The 26,318-nt window shown below is 36.5% G+C and overlaps 3 protein-coding genes and 1 long non-coding RNA gene across 4 annotated transcripts; 3 read left to right on the top strand and 1 right to left on the bottom strand.

The window, feature by feature from the left end:
* On the top strand, positions 1,101-3,410 carry LOC109949900. Its single transcript, XR_002272223.1, has 5 exons — positions 1,101-1,375; positions 2,431-2,600; positions 2,683-2,899; positions 3,001-3,141; positions 3,287-3,410. It is a non-coding gene; the product is annotated as an uncharacterized LOC109949900 (long non-coding RNA).
* On the bottom strand, positions 6,297-8,412 carry LOC109949927. The gene is made up of 2 exons (XM_020566879.1): positions 7,657-8,412; positions 6,297-7,431 (listed from the first exon to the last, which is right to left on the bottom strand). Exons 1-2 carry the CDS (start codon positions 7,667-7,669, stop codon positions 6,872-6,874), a joined length of 573 nt encoding a protein of 190 aa, XP_020422468.1. The 5' UTR covers positions 7,670-8,412; the 3' UTR covers positions 6,297-6,871.
* LOC18773652 (probable indole-3-acetic acid-amido synthetase GH3.1) lies at positions 15,533-18,176 on the top strand. Its single transcript, XM_007208245.2, has 3 exons — positions 15,533-15,932; positions 16,048-16,149; positions 16,360-18,176. The coding sequence occupies exons 1-3, from the start codon at positions 15,607-15,609 to the stop codon at positions 17,735-17,737; spliced, it is 1,806 nt and encodes a 601-aa protein (XP_007208307.1). The 5' UTR covers positions 15,533-15,606; the 3' UTR covers positions 17,738-18,176.
* Positions 24,277-26,172, top strand: LOC18772063 (E3 ubiquitin-protein ligase NEURL1B). The gene is made up of 5 exons (XM_020565399.1): positions 24,277-24,658; positions 24,942-25,077; positions 25,171-25,240; positions 25,330-25,654; positions 25,746-26,172. Exons 2-5 carry the CDS (start codon positions 24,991-24,993, stop codon positions 25,828-25,830), a joined length of 567 nt encoding a protein of 188 aa, XP_020420988.1. The 5' UTR covers positions 24,277-24,658; positions 24,942-24,990; the 3' UTR covers positions 25,831-26,172.

Below are 26,318 nucleotides of genomic sequence, written 5' to 3'. Positions count from 1 at the left end.
TTAACAAAAACAAAATGGTAAATAAACAAGCCAAACGGCCCGTCGAACATTCCTAGGCCTCACAAAATTTTGAAGCAGAACAATCATAATCATGCCTAGGTCTGTCTGTGGCCTATCCTCTCAAAGCCCAGTCGAAAATTCCTAAGCCTCAACAAAATTTTGAATTGTCCATTCTGAACATTTACTGAATTGGGCCTTCATTGGGTTTGTCAGGTCAGCTGGCAGCCAGCCATTATTTTATTTTTGAAGAAACCTACGACAAACTGTCCAAGCTACATTTTGAACCCAACATGAATGGAGTCCCCTCTCCACTAGACTTTCGTACTCAACGAACCACTTCAATGGTAATAGCTTTGATATAGTAGTATTTTCCTCCGTTTCAAGCAACTTTCACTCGTCTATCAAAATCCATAATATAATACCGATCATTTTCATCTATCCTATAAGTCGTCAGTCACTTCGGTGCAACTTGAACTAGTTAAACGGTGAAATCATGCTCTAGTACCAATCGATACAAGTCCGTGAATAGAAGTTGCCTCTACAAAACCAACTTTAAAAGAACAAATTAGTGTTCTAACTTGATCAACATGAAAAAGAACATACTTTGATGTGCCATGATTTGACCTCCAAATAAGTTAGAATATTGTTATTGCTTATTTTATTCCTCACAGTAAAACTCCATTAAAAAATGCTTCACTAAATAATGTCTCGGATTCCCACCAAATAGATGTATTGTACGAAACTTTTTGTTGCCAATAATTTAAAGCTAGCAAATAATTAGATGGCATGCACAATCACAAGCAAAATGGAATCCATTAGCCTGTGCTACGACGATGATATGATTTTCTATAGTCTCTAGCAGCAGGCCCAGCAGCCATGTGAGCTTAGACAAAGCTCCTCATTTGTATGAGGACCATCTTCCAAGAATGATATGCAATGGCCCAGCTGGATTTATCGAATATAATCTCCTGCAAAAGCCATGTCACACAAAAATTTGAGAACTCATGAGTGGCCCAAGACCTTGACCAAGATGAGTTTGGCTGTGGTGCGCCGGCTGTACCTGTACAACCCATCACATGCTAGTCACGTGGGCTTTTTTTAAAAACAAGTGAAACTGGTTCTTTTGGTTAACCAGTGAAAATAAGGAAAAAAAAGCTCCCGCGCGTTCAAAACCTAGGCTGCACACAGATCGATTTCGTCTATCTCCTCCTCCATAGCTTTGCACAGCCACAGCTCTATTTCGGTGAAGTCACAGCTGCACAGCTTCGTACAGCCTGAAGAAGCTCCCCCCACTTCGTCTTCTCCATCTGAGGAGCATATTTCAACCAAAACCCAGAAACCCACTTCGTCTTCTCCAGCTGCTTCCTCCATCTCGGTAAGTTCGTGTGTTGATTTTCGTTATGGGTAATTGATGGTTCTATTTAATTTATTCTTCTAGTGATTTTGAATTGTTGTTTCAGTTTTTTCATTGAACAATTCCAGAAATTAATTATTCAAATTTTGTATTTCTTTTCCCACTGTGCATTTCTGCTGGGTTGTTATAGTGCCTCTTGATCTGATTGTATATATGAATACCCATGAGGCCTCTGATTGTGTATGATTTGATTGTGGTGGGTTTGTGATTCTGAAAGTGGCGTGAGGTGAAGTGGGTATCTGACATTGATGGCTGTAATGTTCATGCAATTGCATATTTCTGTATGCAATTACTAATAGCCTGTATGCAAATCCAAGTCATTGAATGCAATTACAGTATATAGTTTTTTTTTTTCCAAAGTATGCACGTATCTCAACTTTTGCTTGTATTTATTTGTTCTTTTGGTATCCTTGTTCTGTCTTGTTCACTAGAATATCCTCCCCACTTGCACATGTTACAAAAAAATCAGGGTGCAGTCACCTGCTTCACTGTTTCAATTAAGTTGCAAGATTTCAGACTTGTCTCCCATGTTGTTTTCCAATTTGTATCATATTCTGTATGCAACATGCCGTAGGGATGCAGTTGTCATTAGTTGGGTGTCAAATATCATCAAACTGATATTTTCCTTCCAACAGGTCGCTGCATCTATTCTCATTTTGTGATATTATAGTTTGCTCTCTATTTCTGTCACCATTTTTGTGTATTTTGCAATGCTGACACCAGTAGCAATTGCTTTTGCTAGTTTTCCTGTTTGTTTGTATGTTTGTGGGTGCACCTCTCTCTCATGCACCCACCGATATCATACTCACAATAGACATTTGGGTCAGAGCAGGCACCAACAAAATTTGTTGCAAAGACCTGTCTAGTTTCAAAATTTTATTGTCACAGTTAACGAAAATTATGCGTGCCCCACAGAGTTCCTTTCAATGATGTTTGCTTATGGCATATTTGTTGTATCTGCACTCTTCTTGTCAAATTATCTTCTCAGCGTGTAAGCATATTTTCACTTCTTTCAGGCAGTGGCAAACTCAACATCAGCAACTTTCTTACGTGTTGTTGGTAGTGAGTTGATTCAGAAGTACTTGGGGGATGGTCCGAAATTAGTGAGGGAACTCTTTAGGGTTGTTGATGACCTCTCACCCTCCATTGTCTTCATCAACGAAATTGATGCAGTTGGTACAAAGAGGTGAGCTGCAAGTCGCTGAACATTGATGAAAAGATTGTAAATTACTGTTAATCAAATGTTCCAGATGATCTTTTGTCTGCAGGTATGATGCCCATTCAGGTGGTGAACGTGAAATTCAGAGGACCATGTTGGAGTTACTGAACCAGTTAGATGGTTTTGATTGAAGAGGAGATGTCAAGGTGATCTTGGCAACAAATAGAATTGAGAGTCTTGACCCAGCCTTGCTTCGTCCTGGCCGAATAGATAGGAAGATTGAATTCCCTCTTCCTGATATCAAAACAAGGAGGCGCATCTTCCAGGTAAATTGACACGACTGTTTATAAGAAAGAAACAAATTCAACATCAAACGTGCCAAGTTTTTATGGTTGTGACTAACGATGATTGGATCTATTGATTGCAGATTCACACATCCAGGATGACGTTGGCTGATGATGTCAACTTAGAAGAATTTGTTATGACCAAGGATGAGTTCTCTGGGGCTGATATAAAGGCAATATGTACTGAAGCTGGTTTGCTTGCTTTGAGAGAGCGCCGTATGAAGGTGAGAAAGACACTTTGATCTTCCAACCTCCCTTCCCCATCTTGAATCTCTGAAATTTGTTTATCATTTCTTACTGTGTTTGATTCAACTGGTTGCTTAATCATTGTAATTAACGTGGGTGTTACATTTAAATTGTGTGCATCAGGTGACACATATAGACTTCAAGAAGGCAAAGGAAAAGGTGATGTTCAAGAAGAAAGAAGGGGTTCCGGAAGGGCTCTATATGTGTTAGGAAACTATATATGAAATAGTAGAAAATAAAAAGGTAAAAAATATATAAATTCTATATTATATATATTGCTATATGAATTATATAAATTAGACATATTATCTATAGAATAATATATATGTAATAGTAAATTATTATTATTATTAGTTCCATATACTGTAACTGCATGCACATAAGGTTGATGGTTAAGGTTGTGCAATTGCATGTACGTATTCCTGTTTGCATACAGGGACGTTGTGTTTGCAGTATGTCATGGACAATTGCATTATGTGACGGCCAATTGGACGTTATCTACTTCACGTAATACATTGCACACCAGAGTTTTTTTGTTGCCGCAATGGGAACATGATAGCAGGGTATTGAAGCCCCGACTTCATTTACCAAACAGGAGTTCCTACTAGATTGATAATAAAGGTCTCGTAACCATATTTTGGGGTTATTTTTTTGTACATTTTATACCCTCAAACTATTCTACCATACCGATTCTAACATTTAACATCCGATATTATGGCTGAAATTATAACATCTGAAATGACATCAGAAATGATGACAACCAACACCAAATAAATCATACAATACCGGTGTTTCACGGAGCTCGCTTCTCCAAAGTAGCAATTGCTTCGTATACCTGGATTTTGTCCCACTTAGTTGAACCACCATCAAGCTGAGCGTATTTCCTAAACATCTCAAAGCCGATCTCAATCCCGCCATTGTAAATGTGGTACTTGGTCGTTGAATCTCCTTCATCAAAGATGTTACTAGCCTCGGTGGGAGGCTTCGTGACATCATGGGCTCGTTTGACTTGTTGGCGGACATAATTCGAAGAATTAACACCATCATCACCCAACCTCTTGTTCTTAGGTGTGGTGGAGCCTCTTGAGCTACCAACCATTGAATGTGACATTGTTTGGGTTTTCTGTTTTTGCCTCTCAGATTGTGTTTGAATAATGGATTAAGTACAAAAGAGGTGGAAGTCTTTGAGTTGAAATGTAGAGGAAGTAACTCCTTAAATAATCCTTCATTTTACCTTGGTTCTTTGTAAATTATGAAAGTTATATTCAGTAATTTATGCCCAACAAACCTACCTAAAGAACGCTAAGCGACTCGTTCGTCAAGTAAATAATGTTGTTCGTTGACCAAATTACCCAACGAACTCCTTGATTTACTCAACAAACAAGGTATTTTACTTCGAAGACGCAAGGGGAGCGCTTGTTGAGTAAAGTTCGTCGTTCCCCGGAAAATTTGACGGACTAAAATACTTTATCAAACAAACACGCTATTTTTTCACGCAAATGCAGGGGGTGCGTTCGTTGAATACAGTTGGCGTTTCCAAGGAAATTGGACCCAACTAACTTACTTTTTCAAACAAATGAGCTATTTGTTCATGCGAACGCAGGGGTTGCGTTCGTTGAGTAAAGTTGCCCGTTCCTCGTTTCTCGTTCCCAGGAAAAATGGGCCCAACTAACTTACTTTTTTTAATTAAACGGATTATTTGTTCACGCAAATGCAAAAGTTGTGTTTGTTGAGTAAAGTTACCCATTCCCCGGAAAAATAGACCCAACTAACTAACTTTTTCCAACAAACGAGCTATTTGTTCAAGCGAACGCAGGGGTTACGTTCGTTGAGTAAAGTTGCCCGTTCATGGAGAAAATGGGTCAACTAACTTACTTTTTCAAACAAACGAGCTATTTGTTCACGCAAACGCAGGTGTTGCATCTGTTGAGTAAAGTTGCCCGTTCCCCGGAAAAATGAGCCCAACTAACTTACTTTTTCAAACAAATGGCAATTTGTTCACACAAACGCAGGGGCTGCGTTCATTGAGTAAAGTTGCCCGTTTCCCCCAAAAGTATACCCAATTAACTTACTTTTTCAACCAAACGGGCTATTTGTTTATACGAATGCAATGGGTTGCGTTCGTTGAGTAAAATCTCCCGTTCCCCAGAAAAATGGGCCCAACTAATTTCCTTTTTCAAACAAATGGGCTATTTGTTCACACGAAGGCAGATGTTGCGTTCGTTGAGTAAAGTTGCTCGTTCCTCGGAAAAATTGGCCCAACTAACTTACTTTTTCAAACAAACGAGTTATTTGTTCATGCGAACACAATGGTTTGCGTTCATTGAGTAAAGCTGCCCGTTCCCCATAAAAATGGGCCCAAATAACTTACTTTTTCAAACAAACAGGTTATTTGTTCGCGTGAACGCAGAGGTTGCTTTCGTTGAGAAAAGTTGCTCGTTCCTCGGTAAAATTGGCCCAAATAACTTACTTTTTCAAATAAACATGCTATTTGTTCACGCGAACGTAGGGGTTGCGTTCGTTGAGTAAAGTTGCCCGTTCCCTGGAAAAATGGACCTCACTAACTTACTTTTTCAAACAAATGAGATATTTATTCACGCGAACGCAATGGGCACTTTCGTTGAGTAAAGTTACCGTTCCCTTGGAAAATGGACCCCACTAACTTAGTTTTTCAAACAAATGAGCTATTTTTCAGGCGAACGCAGGGAGTGCATTTGTTAAGTAAATAAAAGTTCACGAGAAAGAAGAAGACATGAATGGGTGTTTTGTTTTGAGTTGAAGAAATTACTATTATTATTTTTTAAGGAAAAAATGTATGGGTGCGATATATACTATTGTTGGTTTAATTGGATCTATCCTCTTATATTTTTCACGTGCTTCTTTTTTAAAACTATTTAAAATTTTGTTCTTATAATAAAAAGGGAATAAAATTACAAATATATGCACATGACTATGACTCGAACCTAGGCCTTGTACCAAGGGATATGCACTAGAAACCAAATCCACTAAATACACTTCTATATTAATGTGTGTCTATTATTCAATATTAGTTTACACAATTCGGGATCTACCCTCAAGTCAAATATGCTACATGACAATGTGTATTACAACGTAATTTCGATAATTGGTCGCTTTGTAATATAATATGTTCGGCTTATTGCCCCTTATCGTTTCTCATGCTCTGTATTTCGGTTAATTTCGACCTTCGATTTATAGTTTAAAAAACAGGTGTAATTATGCCTGTACAAAAGAATAAGATTCATTTTTCTGAACAATTAGGGGTTTGCGCACAGAAGGACTTGCATTGCATCATCGTCATGCAATTGCATGTGTTCAATGCAAATACCGACCCCCTGTGTGCAAACTGAACAAAGCTTAACAACGTTATGCTGATTAATGTATAGCGCAAAGACAAACAAAACCAAGCAAACACTTAGTTGACCCTATGTCTATTATTCAATATTAGGGTTAATGACATTGTGTTTTACACAATTCGGGATCTACCCTCAAGTCAAATGTGCTACATGACAATGTGTATTACAACGTAATTTCGATAATTGGTCGCTTTGTAATATAATATGTTCGGCTTATTGCCCCTTATCGTTTCTCATGCTCTGTATTTCGGTTAATTTTGACCTTCGATTTATAGTTTAAAAAACAGGTGTAATTATGCCTGTACAAAAGAATAAGATTCATTTTTCTGAACAATTAGGGGTTTGCGCACAGAAGGACTTGCATTGCATCATCGTCATGCAATTGCATGTGTTCAATGCAAATACTGATCCCCTGTGTGCAAACTGAACAAAGCTTAACAACGCTACGCTGATTAATGTATAGCGCAAAGACAAACAAAACTATGCTTATTAAAATATCTACCATCCTATTTGATCGATCATTAAACTTCTCATTTCTCAAACCTTCTTTAGAACAACACCACCGTCTCCTACATACTTTCCCTTCCGAATTTCGAACCAATTTGTTTTTTCTCCCGCTAAATCCAATGCCCTTCGCATAACTCATATAATATTCTTCCGCTAATTTTATCGTTTTAAACTCTTTCCCCATAACATCTTCTTTCCTCGGTGCAATAATGTCAACACCATTATCATCACTACTTTCACTAACCATATGTTCGACCGACATATGCCCACTCTCTGTTGCCGGTGCCCTGTGACTTGACCTTTCACAACCATCCAAATACCCTGAATCACTATAACCACCCTTTGATGTCTCTCCACCCCTGTCCATCTTACCAGACCTCTCCATGCCTGAGAAACATAATTTCAAACTGAAATTACATTATACTCTATGTGCTAACATACTTTCTCTTAAAAAAAAAACTCAAATGAATAATGTCATGCTATTGCACATACTAAGGTCAATAATTGACCACGTATAACTGTTTCGCAACTAAAAACATGCAATTGCATAAACTCAATACCCAAAATACATTCAAGTCCTAAACCAGAAAATAGGGTTCTTTGACATCTTACTTGATGTTTCCATACTTTCAAAGCCTCCTCCTTTCACTTCCTTTTGCCACCACCTCAAATTTCGTCGTTAGCAGCCAAGGATCTTCAAAATCTTTACAACCACATTATTATTACAAATCCATTCCCCTGCAAAATTTTAATTATATATCACACAATGCCAACAGCCCATACTAAATTACTTAAATCCCTCCAATTTGGTGACCATTTCATCATGGAGGTTGGACCCACCATCAATTTGGTATCTGCATTTCAGTTTCGGGCAACTAGAGAGAAGAGTTGAGGACCTCAATTCTATTACCATTACCTTCTTGCAGATGCGTTTTGCCCAAGCACAGACAGGAGTTGCTAAGGATTGAATTTGGGCAAGCACAGAGAAGAGCTCCTGGAGGCGCTACGGATTGGATCGACTTCATGTACAGTTTCCTCTGGTGCTGTGACTTCTGTAAGCCCCCCTTCACTTCAGATGAAAGGGCTAAAGCCCGAGTCTCTACTGCTCCGAAAACTCAGTATTCACAGAGGTAGACAGAAATGGGGTCTCACAGAGTCCTCTAGTTCCCTATGTTGTGTTCGATTTGGGAAACCAGAATGGAGCGGACTGGTCGCGTCTTCTTCTCCTCCAAACCTGCCTTTCTCTTTCCTCACATGCCACTCACATGCTGAATCACAATGGCTGAAGAGGTCATTAGGTCATTGAATCTCAGCCATCCTTTTTTAACATGGAACCTCAACCGTTGGATAGCTGGCTGTACCGGTACAGCTGAGGCACCACAGAATTTTCCGACCAAGATACATGTTCGGTGCCAAATGCCATTAAAATAATATGACCAATGTAGCTTAGCCAACATCTTTGCCCACCAACTCTCTCCTTGTTTAATTCTAACCACATAGCTAGGTTGGGATTTGGGGACAATTAATCATGTGGCCTTGGCTAATGGCTAGGGAAAAAAAACCCAATTAGGCCACTAAGACTTTGGTTAATATTGTATTAATTAGTCTTCTGGGACATAGTTTGCGTTTCATGTTGGTCGTCTACAAGACATGGCTCAATATTTTTAGACATTTTCGAAAGAATTTTGATCTATAGACTAGTTATCTGTCAAAGTCTACAAATGGGTCCAACTAGAATTGGATTAGTCTTCAATTTTTAACTGGCCGGAGTCTATCCACAACCCTAGCTAGTAACCCTACCAAACTTTTTTTTTTTTTTTTTTTCTGTGTGTGTGTGTGTGTGTGTGTTTTTTTTGGTTGGTGACAACTTTGATAGCAACCCAGGATGCAGATTGGCCCCAAAGAGAATCAAAGCAAAGATGATTGGCTACTAGTAATGAGATATTTAAGGTCCAAGTTCGAGTAATCTCTATAGACCATGACCCAAGTTTGAAGAGCATGCGTTAAGGAATTAGTTTTTCTCTAAAAATATATATTGTGACCCCACATGTTCTAGGCGTGAAATGAAGAATCTAGAAATATGAAGAAATAAGGGATATTCTAATGATGTGCCTGTGATGATGTTTGAATATGACTTTAGAATTCCCCTCAATTTTAATTTTGTTTTTAGCCCTAATGAACAACATGTTGTCTCTTTCAAAAACCTTATATGCATTCACCAATTGAAGTTGTTGAGTGGCAAAAGATGTAGTTGAGTATACCTGCAAAAACAACACGATCACTACCCAGAAGTGAAATAAGTTTTCATGAAATTGAAAGGCTTAGCTTCAGTGATCACTGTAGTCTTTACTAAAATTTCATTCAAGTACAAATAGGATATGAATTTGAGGTTGAGAAGAAAATCTTTCTATTCATGCTCATGATTAGACGGGTAATCGGCCTACTATTAACAACACCAATATTATCTCCAATTTAACCACCTACAAAACCCAGTATGTGTAAATTTTTATCACAAAAGGCCTTTGTATTATTAGGAGTGGCGTCATTCATTATATATTGTATTTCAAATTTAGTTAAGTTTCCAATGTGAACTTATATTCTTCAATATATATATAGTTAATATTCAGCGATCGTATATCGTTGGTCACATCTCTCACAAACGTAAAATTTTTGTGGAAATTGCGTGGTCCATAATGTAATCATTTTGTTTCAAATGAAAATGTGGCTTACGCATACATATCTATGGCACATCATATCTCACTATAACAATACAATACCACAAAACAATATAATAATAGAACACATATAAGAACTGAAGATGGGTTGTGATGGATGTGTTATAACCCACTCTGGTCTGACTGGATTTTGCAGATAAATTTTAAAATTAAGATTTCTGCCGATGGTAGAGAAGAGATAAAATAGGCGATGGGTAAGCAAACACCAAATAAATGAATAAAAAGGGGAAAAAGTGTGGATCGTGAACAATATGTCAGAGACATATATGGGGATGATTGATGTCTCTCCAAAACAAGAACTGCATGCATATAACTGATGATGTTTGATGTTTGTTGTTTACATTCATTGCAAAACGAGCTGTACAATCCATCCAAAGCAACAACTGCTTTTCTCTTTGCTGAAACAAGTATTTCATGGACATCATCAAAAGTTTTACGACTTTCCCTACAAGCTATATTGACCCAAAAAAGAAAATGCAGAGAACCAAGGCAAGAAAATGCAGAGAACCAAGGCAAACGTGCATCTCTCATTTTTCTTCTTTTCCTTCGCCTAGAAGCTGCATATTATTTGGACCATAGATATGACTATGCTATGTACAACCTGGGCTATAGCCTAGGTTAGGTTTTGTCTTTTCTTAAAGTTAGTGTTAATGTTTAAGCATATATGATGAAAAGTTGCTGACATTGTTAGTGTAAAATAGGCCTTTTAAACAAATAAAATAAAAATGATATGTTCTCAAATTAAATTTATATGTATTTATAATTAATTCAATAAGCCTCCCTTAAGAATTTAGTCAAGCCTAAAATCTAACAGTCTAATAAGGTAAATCTAGCCCACCCCATTTTAAAATGCTGAATCCGTCCCTGAATCGCACCCATAAAACATGACACATATTTTCAGCATGTTTTTAAATTATTTGTTGATTATTCTGGAATGGTAAGATATTGGTCTCCTCTGAGCATTAACCTCTTCTTCTTCTTTTTTATTCTTCGGATTGGATTACTTGTTGGAATTTTATAACGTTAACCATCTTGACCACGTTTTATGTTTCTTTGGAGGTGATGAAAGGAAAAAAGTCAATTATTTGGAAAATTAAGGGGTGGACCGTTTCTTGTGTTGTAATATTGCGGGACAAGAGTTAGGCCAAGTGGATTTTTACTTCAATTTTTAAGCATGAGTAAAACCTAATTCGTTGAATATTTTTTGAGAGAATAAGTTAAGGTCGGGATGAGGACGAGTCAAACATGCTTTGGCATGCCTTCTTATTATGTCCAAGACCAAGTCCTTGCATTGGGTAGTTGTTGACCGGTCAATGTCCATAAAATCTGTTTCCATAAATATCTTTTTTTTTAACCTCTCTTATTGTGCGGAGCGATAATACACTAAATTCACGCACACAACACAAATATTATGACTCGAATTCAGATCCTTACATAAGAGAACAATTAATCCAAACCACTACACTAGTGGATCATTTGCATAAATGTCTAATATTTATTTAACCCTTTCTCTCTCTTTTTTAGATTGATCCATTTTAAATATCCTCTAAATATTATAATGGATAATATTATCTAAATTATGTGAAACTGAATTATTATCTGTCACAATAATAAACTTCCTATTAAGTTTAAACCAAAGTTCCCAAAAGAATAACAACATAACTACTCTCTTAAAGAAAATAATTCCAAGAATACAACAGCCACAAAGTATAGACATTTGATTATCTGGAATTAAAAATAATTGAAAATGTGCAAGAAGAAATAACTCATGTATATTCTAACCAATATATTTTATTTTTACAATGTGACATTTGGTTCATCACAATCCACTATAGGATATTTAAACCACCACGTGCTCTTCAGCCCAATCTAAAATCATATTAATAGTCATATTAATCTAAAATCTCTTACTTTATTTTTTTAGTATAATTAATAGTCAAAATTATAGGGGAGGGAGATTTCTCACACTTATACACAACTACGATACTTTGGGGATTCGAACATGAAATTTTTGGTCTGCAAGTCAATACACTTATTCACAAACCTTCATACTTTTAAATGTGAAACATGGGAATATCATAGCATAATGTTTGTGCAACAAAAGAAAATGGAGAGAAATTTCGAACAGTCGACATTAATGTTGAAATAAAATTATAATAAAAGGACTTACTATCTTTTTTAAGTAGTTTTTTTATTTATTTTTAACTTATAAGATTACAAATTTTTTTTGCCCTATGTGGAGTCACCATAAGCAAAAAAAGTGGGACTTCTCTTTTCATATGTAAGCATTTAACAGACTTATTAATTGTTTGATTGATGGATGTGCTAATGTAGGTTTTTCGTGAATTTATATATGAGTTTGCAGGGTTTTCGAAGATTGTGTGTCAACTTAAAATCAACCCTAAAGTTTCATGGTTTAATTTACTTAACCAAAAAAAAAATTTATATAAAACGGAAAATGAATTTTCCATTCTTACTTCAAACTACAATAATTTCATCTCCTTTCTTAGCTGGAATTGTGAAACTTGTAGAAACCACATCTATATCTATTCCAAAAATGAACCTACATCTAGATATATGCTAAAGTAAGTTTTTCCCATCTCATATAGCAAATCATAATAATGACAAATAAATGAGAATTTCATCCAATTTAACAAGTGGGATGCTAGACCTATTGCATATATAGGACAATTACCAAAAGAAATTTGCGAAAAGATATACTCAATCACACAACTACAATACTACAATAGATCAAACAACTTTAAAGGTTGAAATCCTTCTGTGGGAAGGTATATGGAGCAAACGAAGATTTATGAGTTAGCTAGTAGCATTATTGTCAAGTCATCGATCTATTAGAAATATGCTCCGAAGCATTTTCGCTCATCACTTTAACTAACGTGTATTCTCATTATTATTCTCAACACTTGACACGTGTTCATTGACATAACCATGGTTCCATAAATATAAAGTAAAAAGTTAACTATGGTTATGCCAATAAACACATGTCAAATGTTGATAAAGATGATGAAAGTACACCTTGGATTAAAGTGGTGAGCAAAAATATTTTCCTTTTTCTAATGCTTTTTCATCGAATTATTCTTAAAAATTTCCTTAATTTATCTCAACGAACCAACATCTCTCCATGTATTGATTTGCTCCATAAGTTAATGTACTTTAAAGTAATTCTAGAACGCGTTCTTTCTATTCCTTTGTATACAATTTTTTTTTCTCTTTTCCATCTCCCATGTCATAATTGAAAAGAGAAATAAGCAACATCATAAAATAAAAACGTTCTCAAACAAACAATATTACGTTTTCCATGGCTTGCCTTCAGCCATGTCAACGACTTCTCCATGGCTGAAGAAGCCCCACTCTCTGCTCTTTGAAAAGCCATTCTACACATATATTTTCCTTTATTTTTCATAACTTGGTTTGCAATGGGTGACTTGAGTTTTAAATCCTTTTTAGGAGAACCATTATCATATATTAACACCTTACCTCAATTGTGACGAAACACTATATATGTATAACGCTCACTCCGTATTGTATTTCATTAATCCAACCGCATTATATTTCATTAATTCAAACAGTCTACAAGTCATCGCCCAAATTGCCATTTGAATGAGTTAATGTGCGTCATCATATTCATATGCTATTTCTTTCAGGACAATTATAATGGCTATACGATGATGCTCTAAAGTTGAAAAGAGCCACTTCATATTCTGATTGGCGTTGAGCTGAAGGATGGTGCTCTACACGCAATCTGGCCATCACAAAGCTCTCTTTCTAAGTTTCTCTTTCTGGATATTGTTGCATGCACAAGTATTATCCGAATTAAGGTATTCAAATCTCAAAAGCCTAATTTAATTAGTGCTGGAAATTGATACATTTTTGCTTTTGTTTTGGTCCTTTCACTGAATAAGTATTAAGTACCTTTCGTGAGAGCAACAGATTATGAATTTTTCTTCTTTTCTTTTTGTTTTTTAACCCTTCAAATAAACTATAATTGCCAAGTTGTCTTTTCCTTTTGCCTCAAATATATCATTATTCCGACATAATTGTGTGTCACTTTATATTCTTCTTGTTCTTATTGGCTCATTCAGTGTAAGCATTGTTCCATGAAAAGTGACATGTTCCAAGTCAATTCCATATAAATGTATATAGATCTTTCCATACTTTTTTTTCTTTCTTCTGTATTTTCTTAAACCGCTCATTGGTTATGGTGTAAATACTATTATTTTTTATATATGATAGGTCTAGCCCATTGATTTGTAAGTCAGGACTCTTTTTTATTAGGCTAGACGTCTCGTTGGTATGTAAATACCAAATATTAAGCTACAAAAGACTCCAAATTATCAAATATTATTTAAGCTCTAAATAATACTACTTATATTAATTATTATGGTGTAGCCGGCTGAAAAGTCCGACCATAAACCTTCACACATGCCTACACACACAACACTTACCAAACACTGCCTAGGCTCTTAGTACCACTTAATATATATGGTGCAGCCCTAAAAGTCCAACCATGTACGTGCCTACACACATAGGGCACCAATAGATTCTTGTTAGGAATGAGATTTTTACTAAAAGGTAGCTTGACATAACTATAATTCGATCTCCTTATTTATATATACCAATTGATGACTCTTACTTATTTGAACATATAAATACATATTTTAAAGACAATTTCTTGTTAAAAATTGATTTAGTTATTCGAAATGTCAATTTCAAATGAACTTTTGTGAGGGTTATCCTTAAAAAAAAAAAAAAAAAAGTTAAACTAGAAATCATTCAGCATAAAAACATGTACTTGATGTCACCATGACAACCTTGTAACTCTTAAAAATGAACAATATTCCATAGGATTCCCTTGATGTCATTGTAAATTCATCATTAAAAAATACTAATTAATCTAATCTAAATGTCCACATATGATTATCTGAATTTAATTATACTCGAAAGATTTAATTTAATCATTCCCAAAAGATAGCGAAGAAAACAATGTCGTTGTAATGCAACTGTCATGACGTACAAAAAATGCAAAGAGCTCACCTACCCCTAATTAACCCATATTAAAATCTTACCACAAGCCTACCCTAAGCAGACATTGATAACAAGTAGAAATCAAAACCCTCTCCCAACCCAACCAAAAAAAATTAAAAATCATTAAGGTCATGTTCACGTGATTGCTGCCCCATAATACATCATTATCTTAATCAAACTCTTAATTAAGAAAATAATAATACCAATTAAAATTCAACAACAAATTTTCTCTCCCTAATCTCCAACACCAATTGCCATTGCTTTTGTGCCGTCGTCTCTCTCTCTCTCTCTCTCTCTCTCTCTCTCTCTCAATATATATATACTTAGCCGGCTGGTAATAGTTTGCAAAGAAGCAAACAAGCTCACTCAAAAAAAGGCCGCGTGGTCCGGCTGACGAGTAGGCCCAGACAAACGCCTTTGCTGAGCTGGAATAGTTAATGGGCCCCCACCTGTCGGGATCCATATAGCTATTCGACGTGTAGTGGGCCCACCTGCCCCCTCTTGACCCAACACTCTCTCAGACAACAATATTTCCAATGTCCGCTCTGACCAACTAGGATCCGTCAGCGTCCGTCCAAGGAGCAATGGGTCCGGCTGTCCACGTGGCACCCAGTGGCGTGGAACGTGACGTGGCACCAAGAAACAAACCAAGCACGAGCTCCCTATATAAACCCTCCAAAACACCACACCTCTGACCACATCCATCACATTTCCTTTCTCTCGTTTCATTTCTTTTAAGCTTTGCTTTTGTGTTGTAACATTTTGCGAGATCAAATCAATCATGGCCGTCGATTCAGTGACATCGTCCCCGCCGGCCCCACCTGCCACTGCCAGTGAGAAGGACGCCAAGGCCCTTCAGTTCATAGAGGAGACGACCAGGAACACGGACTCCGTGCAGGAGAGGGTTCTGAGTGAGATACTCAGTCGCAACGCAGAGACCGAGTACCTTAAGCGGTTCGGCCTCCTCGGTGCCACCGATCGGGACACGTTCAAGTCCAAGGTCCCAGTTGTTACATACGAGGATCTTCAGCCAGAGATCCAACGTATCGCTAATGGTGACCGCTCACTCATCCTGAGCTCTCATCCCATCTCTGAGTTCCTCACCAGGTAATTATAAACATACCATATATTTAAGTGTTCTTTTTTTCCTCTTTCTCGCAATAAGTTTGTTAGGAATTTTTTTTAGTATGGTAGAATAATTAATGGTTTTTATTTCATGCAGTTCTGGGACTTCTGCTGGTGAAAGAAAACTAATGCCTACAATTCATGAAGAGTTGGACCGTCGTACGCTGCTATACAGCTTGCTTATGCCAGTGATGAACCTGTAAACTTTTCTTCATTCCTAATTTCTCCACTTTTCTTTGTTTCTTTTTTTTGTTGTAGAGAAAATCGAACTTGAGATCTGCTCCACTTGTCACCTGAACTAAGACTCGCTTTTATTTTTCACAAAGTGATTAGTTCCTTTATTTTGGGTTCATTAATTAATGCGATTTACTACTTTCTGATGAGTTTGAATTTTGTTTTAATGTGACAGTTATGTCCCGGACCTGGACAAGGGCAAGGGGCTCTACTTCTTGTTCGTGAAGGCGGAGAGCAAGACTCCGGGAGGGCTCGTGGCACGTCCGGTATTGACAAGCTACTACAAGAGTGAGCACTTCAAGACCAGGCCATATGACCCCTACAACGACTACACCAGCCCCAACGAGGCCATCCTCTGCGCAGACTCATTCCAGAGCATGTACACCCAAATGGTTTGTGGCCTCGTCATGCGCCACCAAGTGCTCCGAGTAGGTGCGGTGTTTGCCTCCGGCTTACTCAGAGCAATTCGGTTCCTGCAATTGAACTGGCGCCAATTAGCCCATGACATCCACAATGGTACCTTAAACCCTAAAATCACCGACCCTTCTCTCCGCGAATCCATGTCCGGGACATTAAAACCGGATCCGGAGCTGTCCAGTTTCATCACAAAGGAGTGTTGTGAAGAAAATTGGGAAGGCATAATCCCAAGGATTTGGCCAAACACAAAGTACCTGGATGTGATCGTCACCGGTGCAATGGCTCAGTACATCCCCACCCTTGATTACTACAGCAATGGCTTGCCGTTGGCTTGCACCATGTACGCCTCCTCCGAATGTTACTTTGGGCTTAACCTCAAGCCAATGTGTAAGCCTTCTGAGGTATCTTACACAATTATGCCAAACATGGCCTACTTCGAGTTCATCCCGCACGACCCTTCCGCTCCTCCTCTGTCCAAACTCTCCCCTCCCCACCTTGTCGACCTTGCTGACGTGGAAGTCGGGAAGGAGTACGAGCTGGTGATAACAACCTACGCCGGATTGTGCCGTTACAGAGTGGGTGACATTCTTGAGGTCACCGGCTTCCACAACGCGGCGCCTCAGTTTAGGTTTGTGAGGAGGAAGAACGTCTTGTTGAGCATTGACTCAGACAAGACCGATGAGGCTGAGCTGCAGAAAGCCATCGACAACGCATCGGTGTTGCTGAGAGAGTTCAACACGAGCGTGGTTGAGTACACGAGCTTTGCTGACACCAAGACAATCCCAGGACATTATGTGATTTACTGGGAGTTGCTTGTGAAGGACCCGGCGAATAATTCCCCGAGTCACGAGGTTCTGGACAAGTGTTGTCTGGCCATGGAAGAGTCGTTGAACTCGGTGTACAGACAAGGCAGAGTGGCTGACAATTCAATTGGACCACTTGAGATAAGGGTGGTGAAAAACGGGACATTTGAGGAACTCATGGACTACGCAATATCTAGAGGTGCGTCTATCAACCAGTACAAGGCACCAAGATGCGTGAACTTCTCACCCATCATGGAACTCCTGGACTCAAGGGTCTTCTCGGTGCACTTTAGCCCAAGTGCACCGCACTGGACCCCAGAGCGACGTCGTTAGGTGCAGTAGTACTACATAAGTACAAATGGGGAAGAAGAAAAAATTTCTAAAAGGACAGGGCCCCTTTCTCTTTTGTTGATCATCCTAGCTATAGCTTTTAAAAGTGTCTTTTCTTTGGGTGGTTTTCTTTTATTTTGAATCCTAGTGGGTCCGCATCTGTGCAATAAGTTCTAAGTAATTCTGCGGGCATCTATGTGCCATATATAATTGTCACTGATATATAGATATGTTTGTTCGTTTGTCCACCGTATCGTTTGTCTCTTTGCTTTCGATTCTCAGCTTTCTTGAAGTTGAGGGACGAGACGTTGCAGAGAGTTGTAATGCTCTCCTGTTTTTAAATATCTGCCAACAATTTGTACAAATGTGTTGATGTAATGTTGTGATGTTTCATGCGTGTGTAATTGTTTATTTTAATTTAAGTGTGTGGGATTTACTTGCATGGATTTTAGTGCACGTGCTAACTATTCCTCTGTGTTAACTCGATCTTGATATAATTAGGTGGGGATTATGTAAGTTACAAGTTAATATGACAGTGATTAACAACTAGGTTTCTCTTTTGTTTGGAAGCATATCACGAGCACTTTCACATATGGATGCTAAATTAAAGTCGTGGGCCGATGTTTTAACATTCTGGATGTAGCAGCCGTATGATTTTATACTCTACTTAGGGGAAATTACATAAATATCCCCAACCTCTAACCCTAGCCCTCCCTAATGGTTAATTAAGGAACAAAATTACTGTCATATTTCTGAGAGATCAAACTAATTTAAGTATTGGTTTTCACTTGTGTTCTTACAAAATCACAGCGATCCTATTCTAGCAAAAAAACAATATATCACGGCACCCCAATATCACCAAGTTTTTCGTATTCAAAAAACAAAAAATATCACCTACTTTTGTCCAACATTGAGCAATGTCAACCAAAAATCTAATTAATCAAGGTTGATATATAACTCGCTCCACTTAAATATTAATAAGCATGCAACTTGCCTATGAAAATCAAGGCCAAAATAGTGCATTAACAAAAGAATCGACATGCCACTTGTATATGATCATAAAATCGAGTACTTAAAGTTGTGTCCTCCAGCTACAATGATGGAGACTTGTATCCCCTCTAGCTAATGTAGCCTCGCAAGCAAGCATGGCAAGATCGATGCCGCTCAATTTGTCAATGATCATGTTGTGTTGGAAATGATTCAAACTAACATACTAAATAGAAATTAGATATTAATCGAACTTCAAGTTTGATGCTTGAACTACCCTGTATCCGAGGTCTTAAGTTCGATTCCCCCTCTCCTAATATCACTTGTATTGATGTGGCAATGCTTAATTAGTTGTTCATCACCACAATTACATTTATTTCTATTAGAAAAAAGGACATTGTCATGTGCATCATTAGTAATTAACACTTAACAAACGTTATTTCTGATCTTCTATTATTCTATATTTTGGAGTTTCTTATTTAAGCATCTTGAGAAGAGTTTGATGTAATTAATTTGTCTACGCCCATGCTGATTATTTAAGCATCTTGAGAAGACTCTACCTTGTGTTTTTTTTTCTTTTCCTTATTTAACTCCAATCATCTTTGAGAAGCGTTCTCACGTCTCTCTTAGTCAGATTGACAAATATATTGTCATGATTTATCCAACATGAACAAGATGTGGCTTTGCTTGATTGATTTGAACTTTGACAAAGATACATGAGGGTCGGACTGTAATGTCATGAGGGTAGAAGAAGGGTGAGTGATGACTGTGAGGTGATCGATCTAGAGAGAGGATAAATTTGTTAATTACTATTTTGACTTCTCATTAGTTGATGAAAGACTTCTTACTTATGAAACTTAAACATGCTTGCTTTTGCATCTAAGTATACCTAACCACATTATATTTAATTCATTCTCTGTCTAATCTAACTAAAAAAGTATTCTCCATGTTTCACAGGGTATCACTTCAGAGTTTCAAGTACTTGTTTGGAAGCACATCGCAGGGCTTTTAGCCAGTGGATTATGGCGGGGGTGACTTTGTGGCAGGCCATGACAGCCTTGTTGTTTAGATTTCAGTTTCATGTACACTTACTTCTTATCATTATTTAACAACGAATATTGGTCAAGTATTATGTCAGTTAATAATTTTTACATCATTAATAAAGCAAAAAGTTATATAGCTATCTACACCTCACTTTCTCTTAAAGCGATTCGTAGCACCATTTATTTGACAATGGCATTGAGCTTCTATTTAATATAAGCGATATTAAAAGAGGAATTTGAACACAAGACTTTGCGTACATGAATAACTGCTATTAACCATTACATCGAAGCTCTCTATATTAAGACAACAAGAATGAATGAGTCTTGCTTATATTAAAAAGATGATAAATTAGATTGTCAGTTCGAAAGGTACAAAAAGTTGTATTCAAACTCAAATTCAAAAGTTAATAGAATACTATAACATCATGTTACTAATTAGTGTGTCTCTTGCTCTGTAGTGGAATAAAAAGAAACAAAAGGTGTCAATCGACTGCCGCAAGTAAGTCCAGCTTTTGTCAACCAAAGGATAAATTGTTGTGGTCGGCGGCCACACAGGCTTAATTATTATTGCCTTTAATTGATCCCGAGCCTTGATTTGTGACCTTTTGATGTCATTAATCTTTGAATGCACTCAAACACTGATGTAAATTTCTTGCGAGATTTAATTTATGTGATATATTGGGATTGGATGGGGGAAGTGATAGAAGCTTAGCTAGGTTCAAATTAATTCTAGTGTAACTAAGCAAGTAATTAATTTTCTGTTTATATTTTATTTTTCGCAGTGTGATTGTATATACAATTTGAAGTAACTAAAGCAACTGCATCAATGCACACCATACATGTGTAAATCAATTCACACCATACATGTATGTTAAATAAATAATTTTAATTTTAATTTTATATCAAACTAGCCTCTTTACACGCGCTTCCGCATTTGCAAGAGGTTTTTTTTATAAAAAATTTAAATTTATTTTAGAATTAAAAAAGATAATGGATAGTTGTGTTCCATAAAAATAGGATCCATTATCTGAATTTTCTTTTAATTTTAATTTTTTAATATGAAAAATTATGAATTTACCATATTATCCTCATTTAATTAATAATTTTAATTCTTAATGTTTGCATTAACCAAGGGCATTTTCTGGTATTTTGAATGTTTCACCATTCTCTGCCTTTTGCTTTATATATATAGATACATAATAAATTTTTTTTTAATTATAAGAGTACAAAAACCGATAATATAGAGCACTTTGGGTTTTATTAAAACCTTGTTTGAGAAAAACCTAATGGGAACAAAACCTCAAAAGAAGAAAAAAGAGTACCCAATTAAAAACATTACATTCAACAACAAATTAACTTGCATGTGTCCCCATGCTTCACTTTCATATGCACTTACAAAATAAAAATAGCAATGAAATTCCGATCACAAAAGATCATTTAAAATGTCTTCTTGTTGTAGTTTTAGAAGCAAAATCATCAATTATATTATCATATTTAATGTTTTCCAACATATCTCTTTCAATGCATAATATTGCTAGTCCATTTAGACTATCTTGAGCCAAGATGGTCCGCAAATAAGATTTTAATAATTTTAATTTAGAAAGAACAATAAAACCTGTATTTTAGGTTCTGGATGTTATGCTCGGGTGCTGGTGCTCCCAATTTCAGAGAGAACAATCAATTTCCAACTCAAAATGGCTTTGATTTTTCACTTAGTTTCGGAGAGAACAGAAATAAAATTCGATTGATTTTGAAAAGTCTCCGTCTGGTTTTTGGAAATACAATAATGTAGACTCCCTTTGCTTCTAGATTTGTTTGCATATGTGTATGCCTTTATTTATTATTGTTTTATACTACCAAGTAAGACTCTCAATAAATATCACACATGTCCCTTTACTTTTAGTTTTACTTTATCTTTCTATGAGGACATTTTATTTTTATTTTATTTTTTCGCATATGCATATGCATATATATATAGAGTAATATATTTTTGTGTGCCCCTCTCAATTGTGGGCCCTAGGCAGTGGCCCTAGTTGCCCTGGCCAAGGGGCGGCCCAATCTTTACTAAATTTCAAGTCACGTGCATACAATGCAATTAATCAGATACAAAAAAGAAAAATATTACCTACGAGAATGATTGGCTGATATCAAATACCAACTTTTCTTATCTAGGACATTGTTTCCTTATTATCCCTGCTATCTAATATGCAATGCCTCGTGTAACGGATTTGATTAATCTGTAAATTATAGAGACTGAAATCTATTTTTACAAGGCTAGAAATTACAACTGGATATATCTAAGCAAAGCTAGCTAAAGCTGCATATCTTTAATATGATTTGGTGCTTTTCTTTCAAGCGTACTGCAACCTTTATTGTTTGTTCTTTCTTTTTAAACCCTCCTTTTTCTCATGCTAATGTACAATGCATGAAGTTTCCAGGAGGGTTCTGTTTGGTCGACTTTTTTATGTTGAATTTGCCTCTTTTTTTTTCCACAAAAAGAAAAAGAAAACTCTGAATATAGATCGACACTAAAGTGCAGTCACTCACAGGACATTGAACATGGATATATGACATAGACAACCAAATTTGAGGTTGAGGTTTTGGAGCAGAAGAAAGAAAAAACAAAATTTGACGAAAGGCAAGTGTCTATGTCAAAAAAGAGTGCAAAGTTGATGAGACTTCCAGACAAGACGCACTTTGGTGAAAGCAATGTGTGTGTCTATGGGGACACATCTGTAACAACCCACAGTTTTATCTTAGGGTCTTTTTTTCTTTCTTTCTTTTCAAAAGAAGAAATTTTAGGGTTTGGTTTGGACCTAAATGCGTAATTGTTCACATTCACATTTCTCACTTTTACCAACTTTAACTCCACTGTCTCTCATTTAACGAACAATCTAATCACACTTTGTAATTGTTAATTTCTATATTTTGCTTCACTAATGCAACTAATGCAAAGTGTCTGATAAATCATCTAGAGAAAAAGGGATCCTGCCTGCCCACCCCGAAAAGATGGATCTCTTCAGCGTGTAAATTTTTAGTGCACGTGGCTTTTAGTAATCTACTAATATTATAATGCGTGTATATTTATAATTGATTCTAAATTCTTTATCAAAAGTAAAAATAAGTTCCAGCTAGAAAGCATACATATATCTGATATATTCCTCAATAATCCCAAGCCAATTATGGGGGCAGTTTTTTGGGGTCATCTGAATCGACTGCTTGATGAATTTGTTGTCAATCACTTTTGTGTACTTGATGAACAACATGCAGAAGATAATACTGCCTTTTAACAACAAAGCATGCAATGCATGCCAAAAGTAAACCCGTCGTTGCCTCCCCACTGCTCAATGCATGCATGGGATATTGGGCCCCCATAGCCTCTGTTGGGTTTTTGAACTTTATGTGGCAGGGCCACCTGTACAAAATCCATTCAGGACAAAACCAGTGCAATTTGCTGTCCATTTAGTGATACTTTTGTCCGTTTCATTGGAAAATATTTCAAATTCGAATATTTTTTTAAAAAAAAATTTTAATATATCTACAATTACCAAATTAAGGGCTGGTATGATAATTCATTTCTATTTTAAATTTAATATATCTACAATTACCAAATTAAGGGCTGGTATGCTAATTCATTTCATTTTTTATTTTTTATTTTTTTATGCTCTAAAGAAAAATGAGAGTCAATTTGAAAGGGAATGTGAATGAGGATGAGGATGAGGATGAGAGGGGATGATGAGATGAAGTAGAAACAAAAGTGAAAACAATTTCAAATGGATTTCAGTTTTTAGTTTTGGTTTTCACTTTTATTACTTCTCCCTTTCATTCTGTCCTTTTTCATTTTTCCTCTCAATCTCATCTTCACTCTCATTCTCACTTTCATTCTCCTTTTTTTTTCTCTATACTTTAGTACAGAAAATAAAAACTAAAAACTAAAATTAAAATAATTATCAAACGAGCCCTAAGGATTTCTCATTTGAGGTTAATATATAATTATTGACCTAAACCATAATGTAATAAGATATCAATTTTTTTTTTTAAAAAAATCAGTACTAGGATTTCAATTTTAAGATATCTCTGCTTAGGCTGATTTCAGTACTAGAATTTCAAATTTTAAATTTCAAATTCAATTTTTTGTTGGGCTTCTGATTTGGGTTTGTACTTGGTGTTTATTTTATTTTCTTAAGGCTTCATTCTTGCTTCATAGTTGGGCCTTCCTTGAGTTTATTGATGTATTTGGGTCAGCTTGATATGATTGTCTTTGGGCCTTCCAAACTGACCCTACCATTACACTAACTGAAAATAAATTAGTAAGGTCAAAGCAGTTTGTAGTTTCATCTCACTTTCAAGTTGGACCATGTTCCAATTCCAAAATTGGAGTTTGGTGCTCACCTTCCTACCCGAAAACGGCAAACCTACCATTCAAGACACACAGAAAGTCTTGCATTTTCCCTTACCCGCCAGACTTTTTCAAAAGATGGTTAGTTAAGAAGATTGCCCAGATGAACAACTACCAGTCTATCTTTGGTGCCCATCACAACTCAGTCACTGTCTTTTCCAACCTAGTCTGGCTTCTACGGACCACCTTTCTGCTGCTCATGTTCAAAGCCATTCAAGTGAAGGCTTGTTAGCTTCTACCAAATTTTTTTGGTACAGGCTGTGTGCATATTATTCCCACATTGCTAATATATTCTTAAATGTACAAGTATTTCATCTTATTAGCAAAAGTTGTCCACAGAGCAGCAACTTTTCTTCACATTTTGTCAGTGAGATCTCTATGAAAACTGAGGAGATTGACATTCCCTTCTGAAATGTACTCAAAGTGCTCTGCGTTTCTCCATGGATCCTGCGAAAGCCGGAGTTGAACTCGGGTCTATATTCAAGGTCTTTTGAGGTAATGCAGAAAGGCTTTTGATATATATCTATGAATTTTCAAATTTTCATTTTGCTCATGTTTTTTTCTTCTTTTTTTGTGTTTAATTATATGAACATTTGACTTAGATCTTTCCCCTTGTGACTTGTCCCACCCATTTCATGTTACCTAAACTAAATTTATAGGTTCATGAGCTTCTAACGTTGGTTGAGGCCTCAGATCTTAAAATTGTCTGTTACTTTATATTTAGGAACACACATACACATTGATGCATGTCATTAAAATCTCTGTTTTCATACTGCAGGGGAAAAAATTATTATAACCACAGGAAGCATCACAGCAGAGCTGTAGGAATGTGTTCCATAATAGATGGACTGAAGCACCGGAAGCTTCAATCGATCAACTCTCAATCATACAATTTAACGAGTACCACCTATAACGTAATGCATTACATATGTTCATTTTCTTGATGCAATAGTATCTGCATAATGAACTTTCTTAACCAATCTTGATTTCTCCTTGTACAATTACAGGATGATCAGGTGGAATGGTGCGTTACGCTTACCTTTCTAGCCCGTTTGATTGCATATGTTGGAATTCTAAGTAAGATTTTGTCGAAAAATTAAAATTAAAATTTTTGTTAATAACTTATGCCTACAAACTAATGCAGCTTCAACCATATATTAATGCAGCATTGCTTGTGATTGTTGCATACATGATATTGAAGTACATAAATGAGTACGATGGTGAGGAGGGCGGTATAGAGGATGTAAGAGAAAGTACTGAAACAAGCACGTTACAACCCGGAAAGACGATGCCAGTAACATACGGGACATGTGACGAGTGGGATATAGAATCCGGAAATTGCAGCAGCAGTAATAGTAGCAATGGCCCAATTACAAGCTCCTCTGAGGACTTGTATGATGGGAAAATATGTGTGATCTGCTACACTGAGCAAAGGGATTGTTTTTTGGTTCCTTGTGGACATTGTGCTACCTGCTACGTCTGTGCACAGAGGTGTGTGTGCTTAGCCTAAAACTTTAGAAACGTTTCAGAACATGTTGCTTTGTGTTGAATTTTGTTATCTTACAGAGAATACATGTTGCAGGATTTTTTATGGGGACAGCAAAATATGTCCAATATGCCGAAGATCCATTCGCAAAGTTAGAAAGTTATTTGCAGCACAGGACTAAACCCTATGTTACACGGATATTCCACTAAGCTCAAGTGTTGGAGTGTTGGACCCTCGGACACTCCTCAGATACCCGTGTGTAACGGTCAACGTGGTGTCCGTGCTACATAGACTAAACCTCCTATTTTCCTCTTCTTCTTTTTTTCTTCTTATAGGTGACCAAACATTTTACTCTTGGAGAGAGAACTAATTACATGTCCCTTTTTTTCTTTTTTTTCTTTTTCTTGTAATTTTTAGATTTTTTTTTCTGGACAAATTGAGGGATATGTCCCCAGTCCTTCGGACTGTAAATTAATTCAAATGACTGATGAATAATTTATATTTTCATTGCTTAATGCGATCAGTTTTCAGAAAAATAAAAAAGATGACATCTTTTGGGCCTTAAGCCAGATTCACAATAAATTAGGCCCATTGTTTTATTTGCAATAGGCCTAAGTCGATCCTACCAATTTAAAGTCCAAGTCCAATGTTTATGAAGTTCCACAAGTG

This window comes from Prunus persica, chromosome G6 (assembly GCF_000346465.2).
Source record: "Prunus persica cultivar Lovell chromosome G6, Prunus_persica_NCBIv2, whole genome shotgun sequence".
In the NCBI taxonomy this organism is placed as follows: domain Eukaryota; kingdom Viridiplantae; phylum Streptophyta; class Magnoliopsida; order Rosales; family Rosaceae; genus Prunus; species Prunus persica.
Note: the sequence above shows the minus strand (reverse complement) of the source record. Positions and strands in the feature narration are given on the sequence as shown.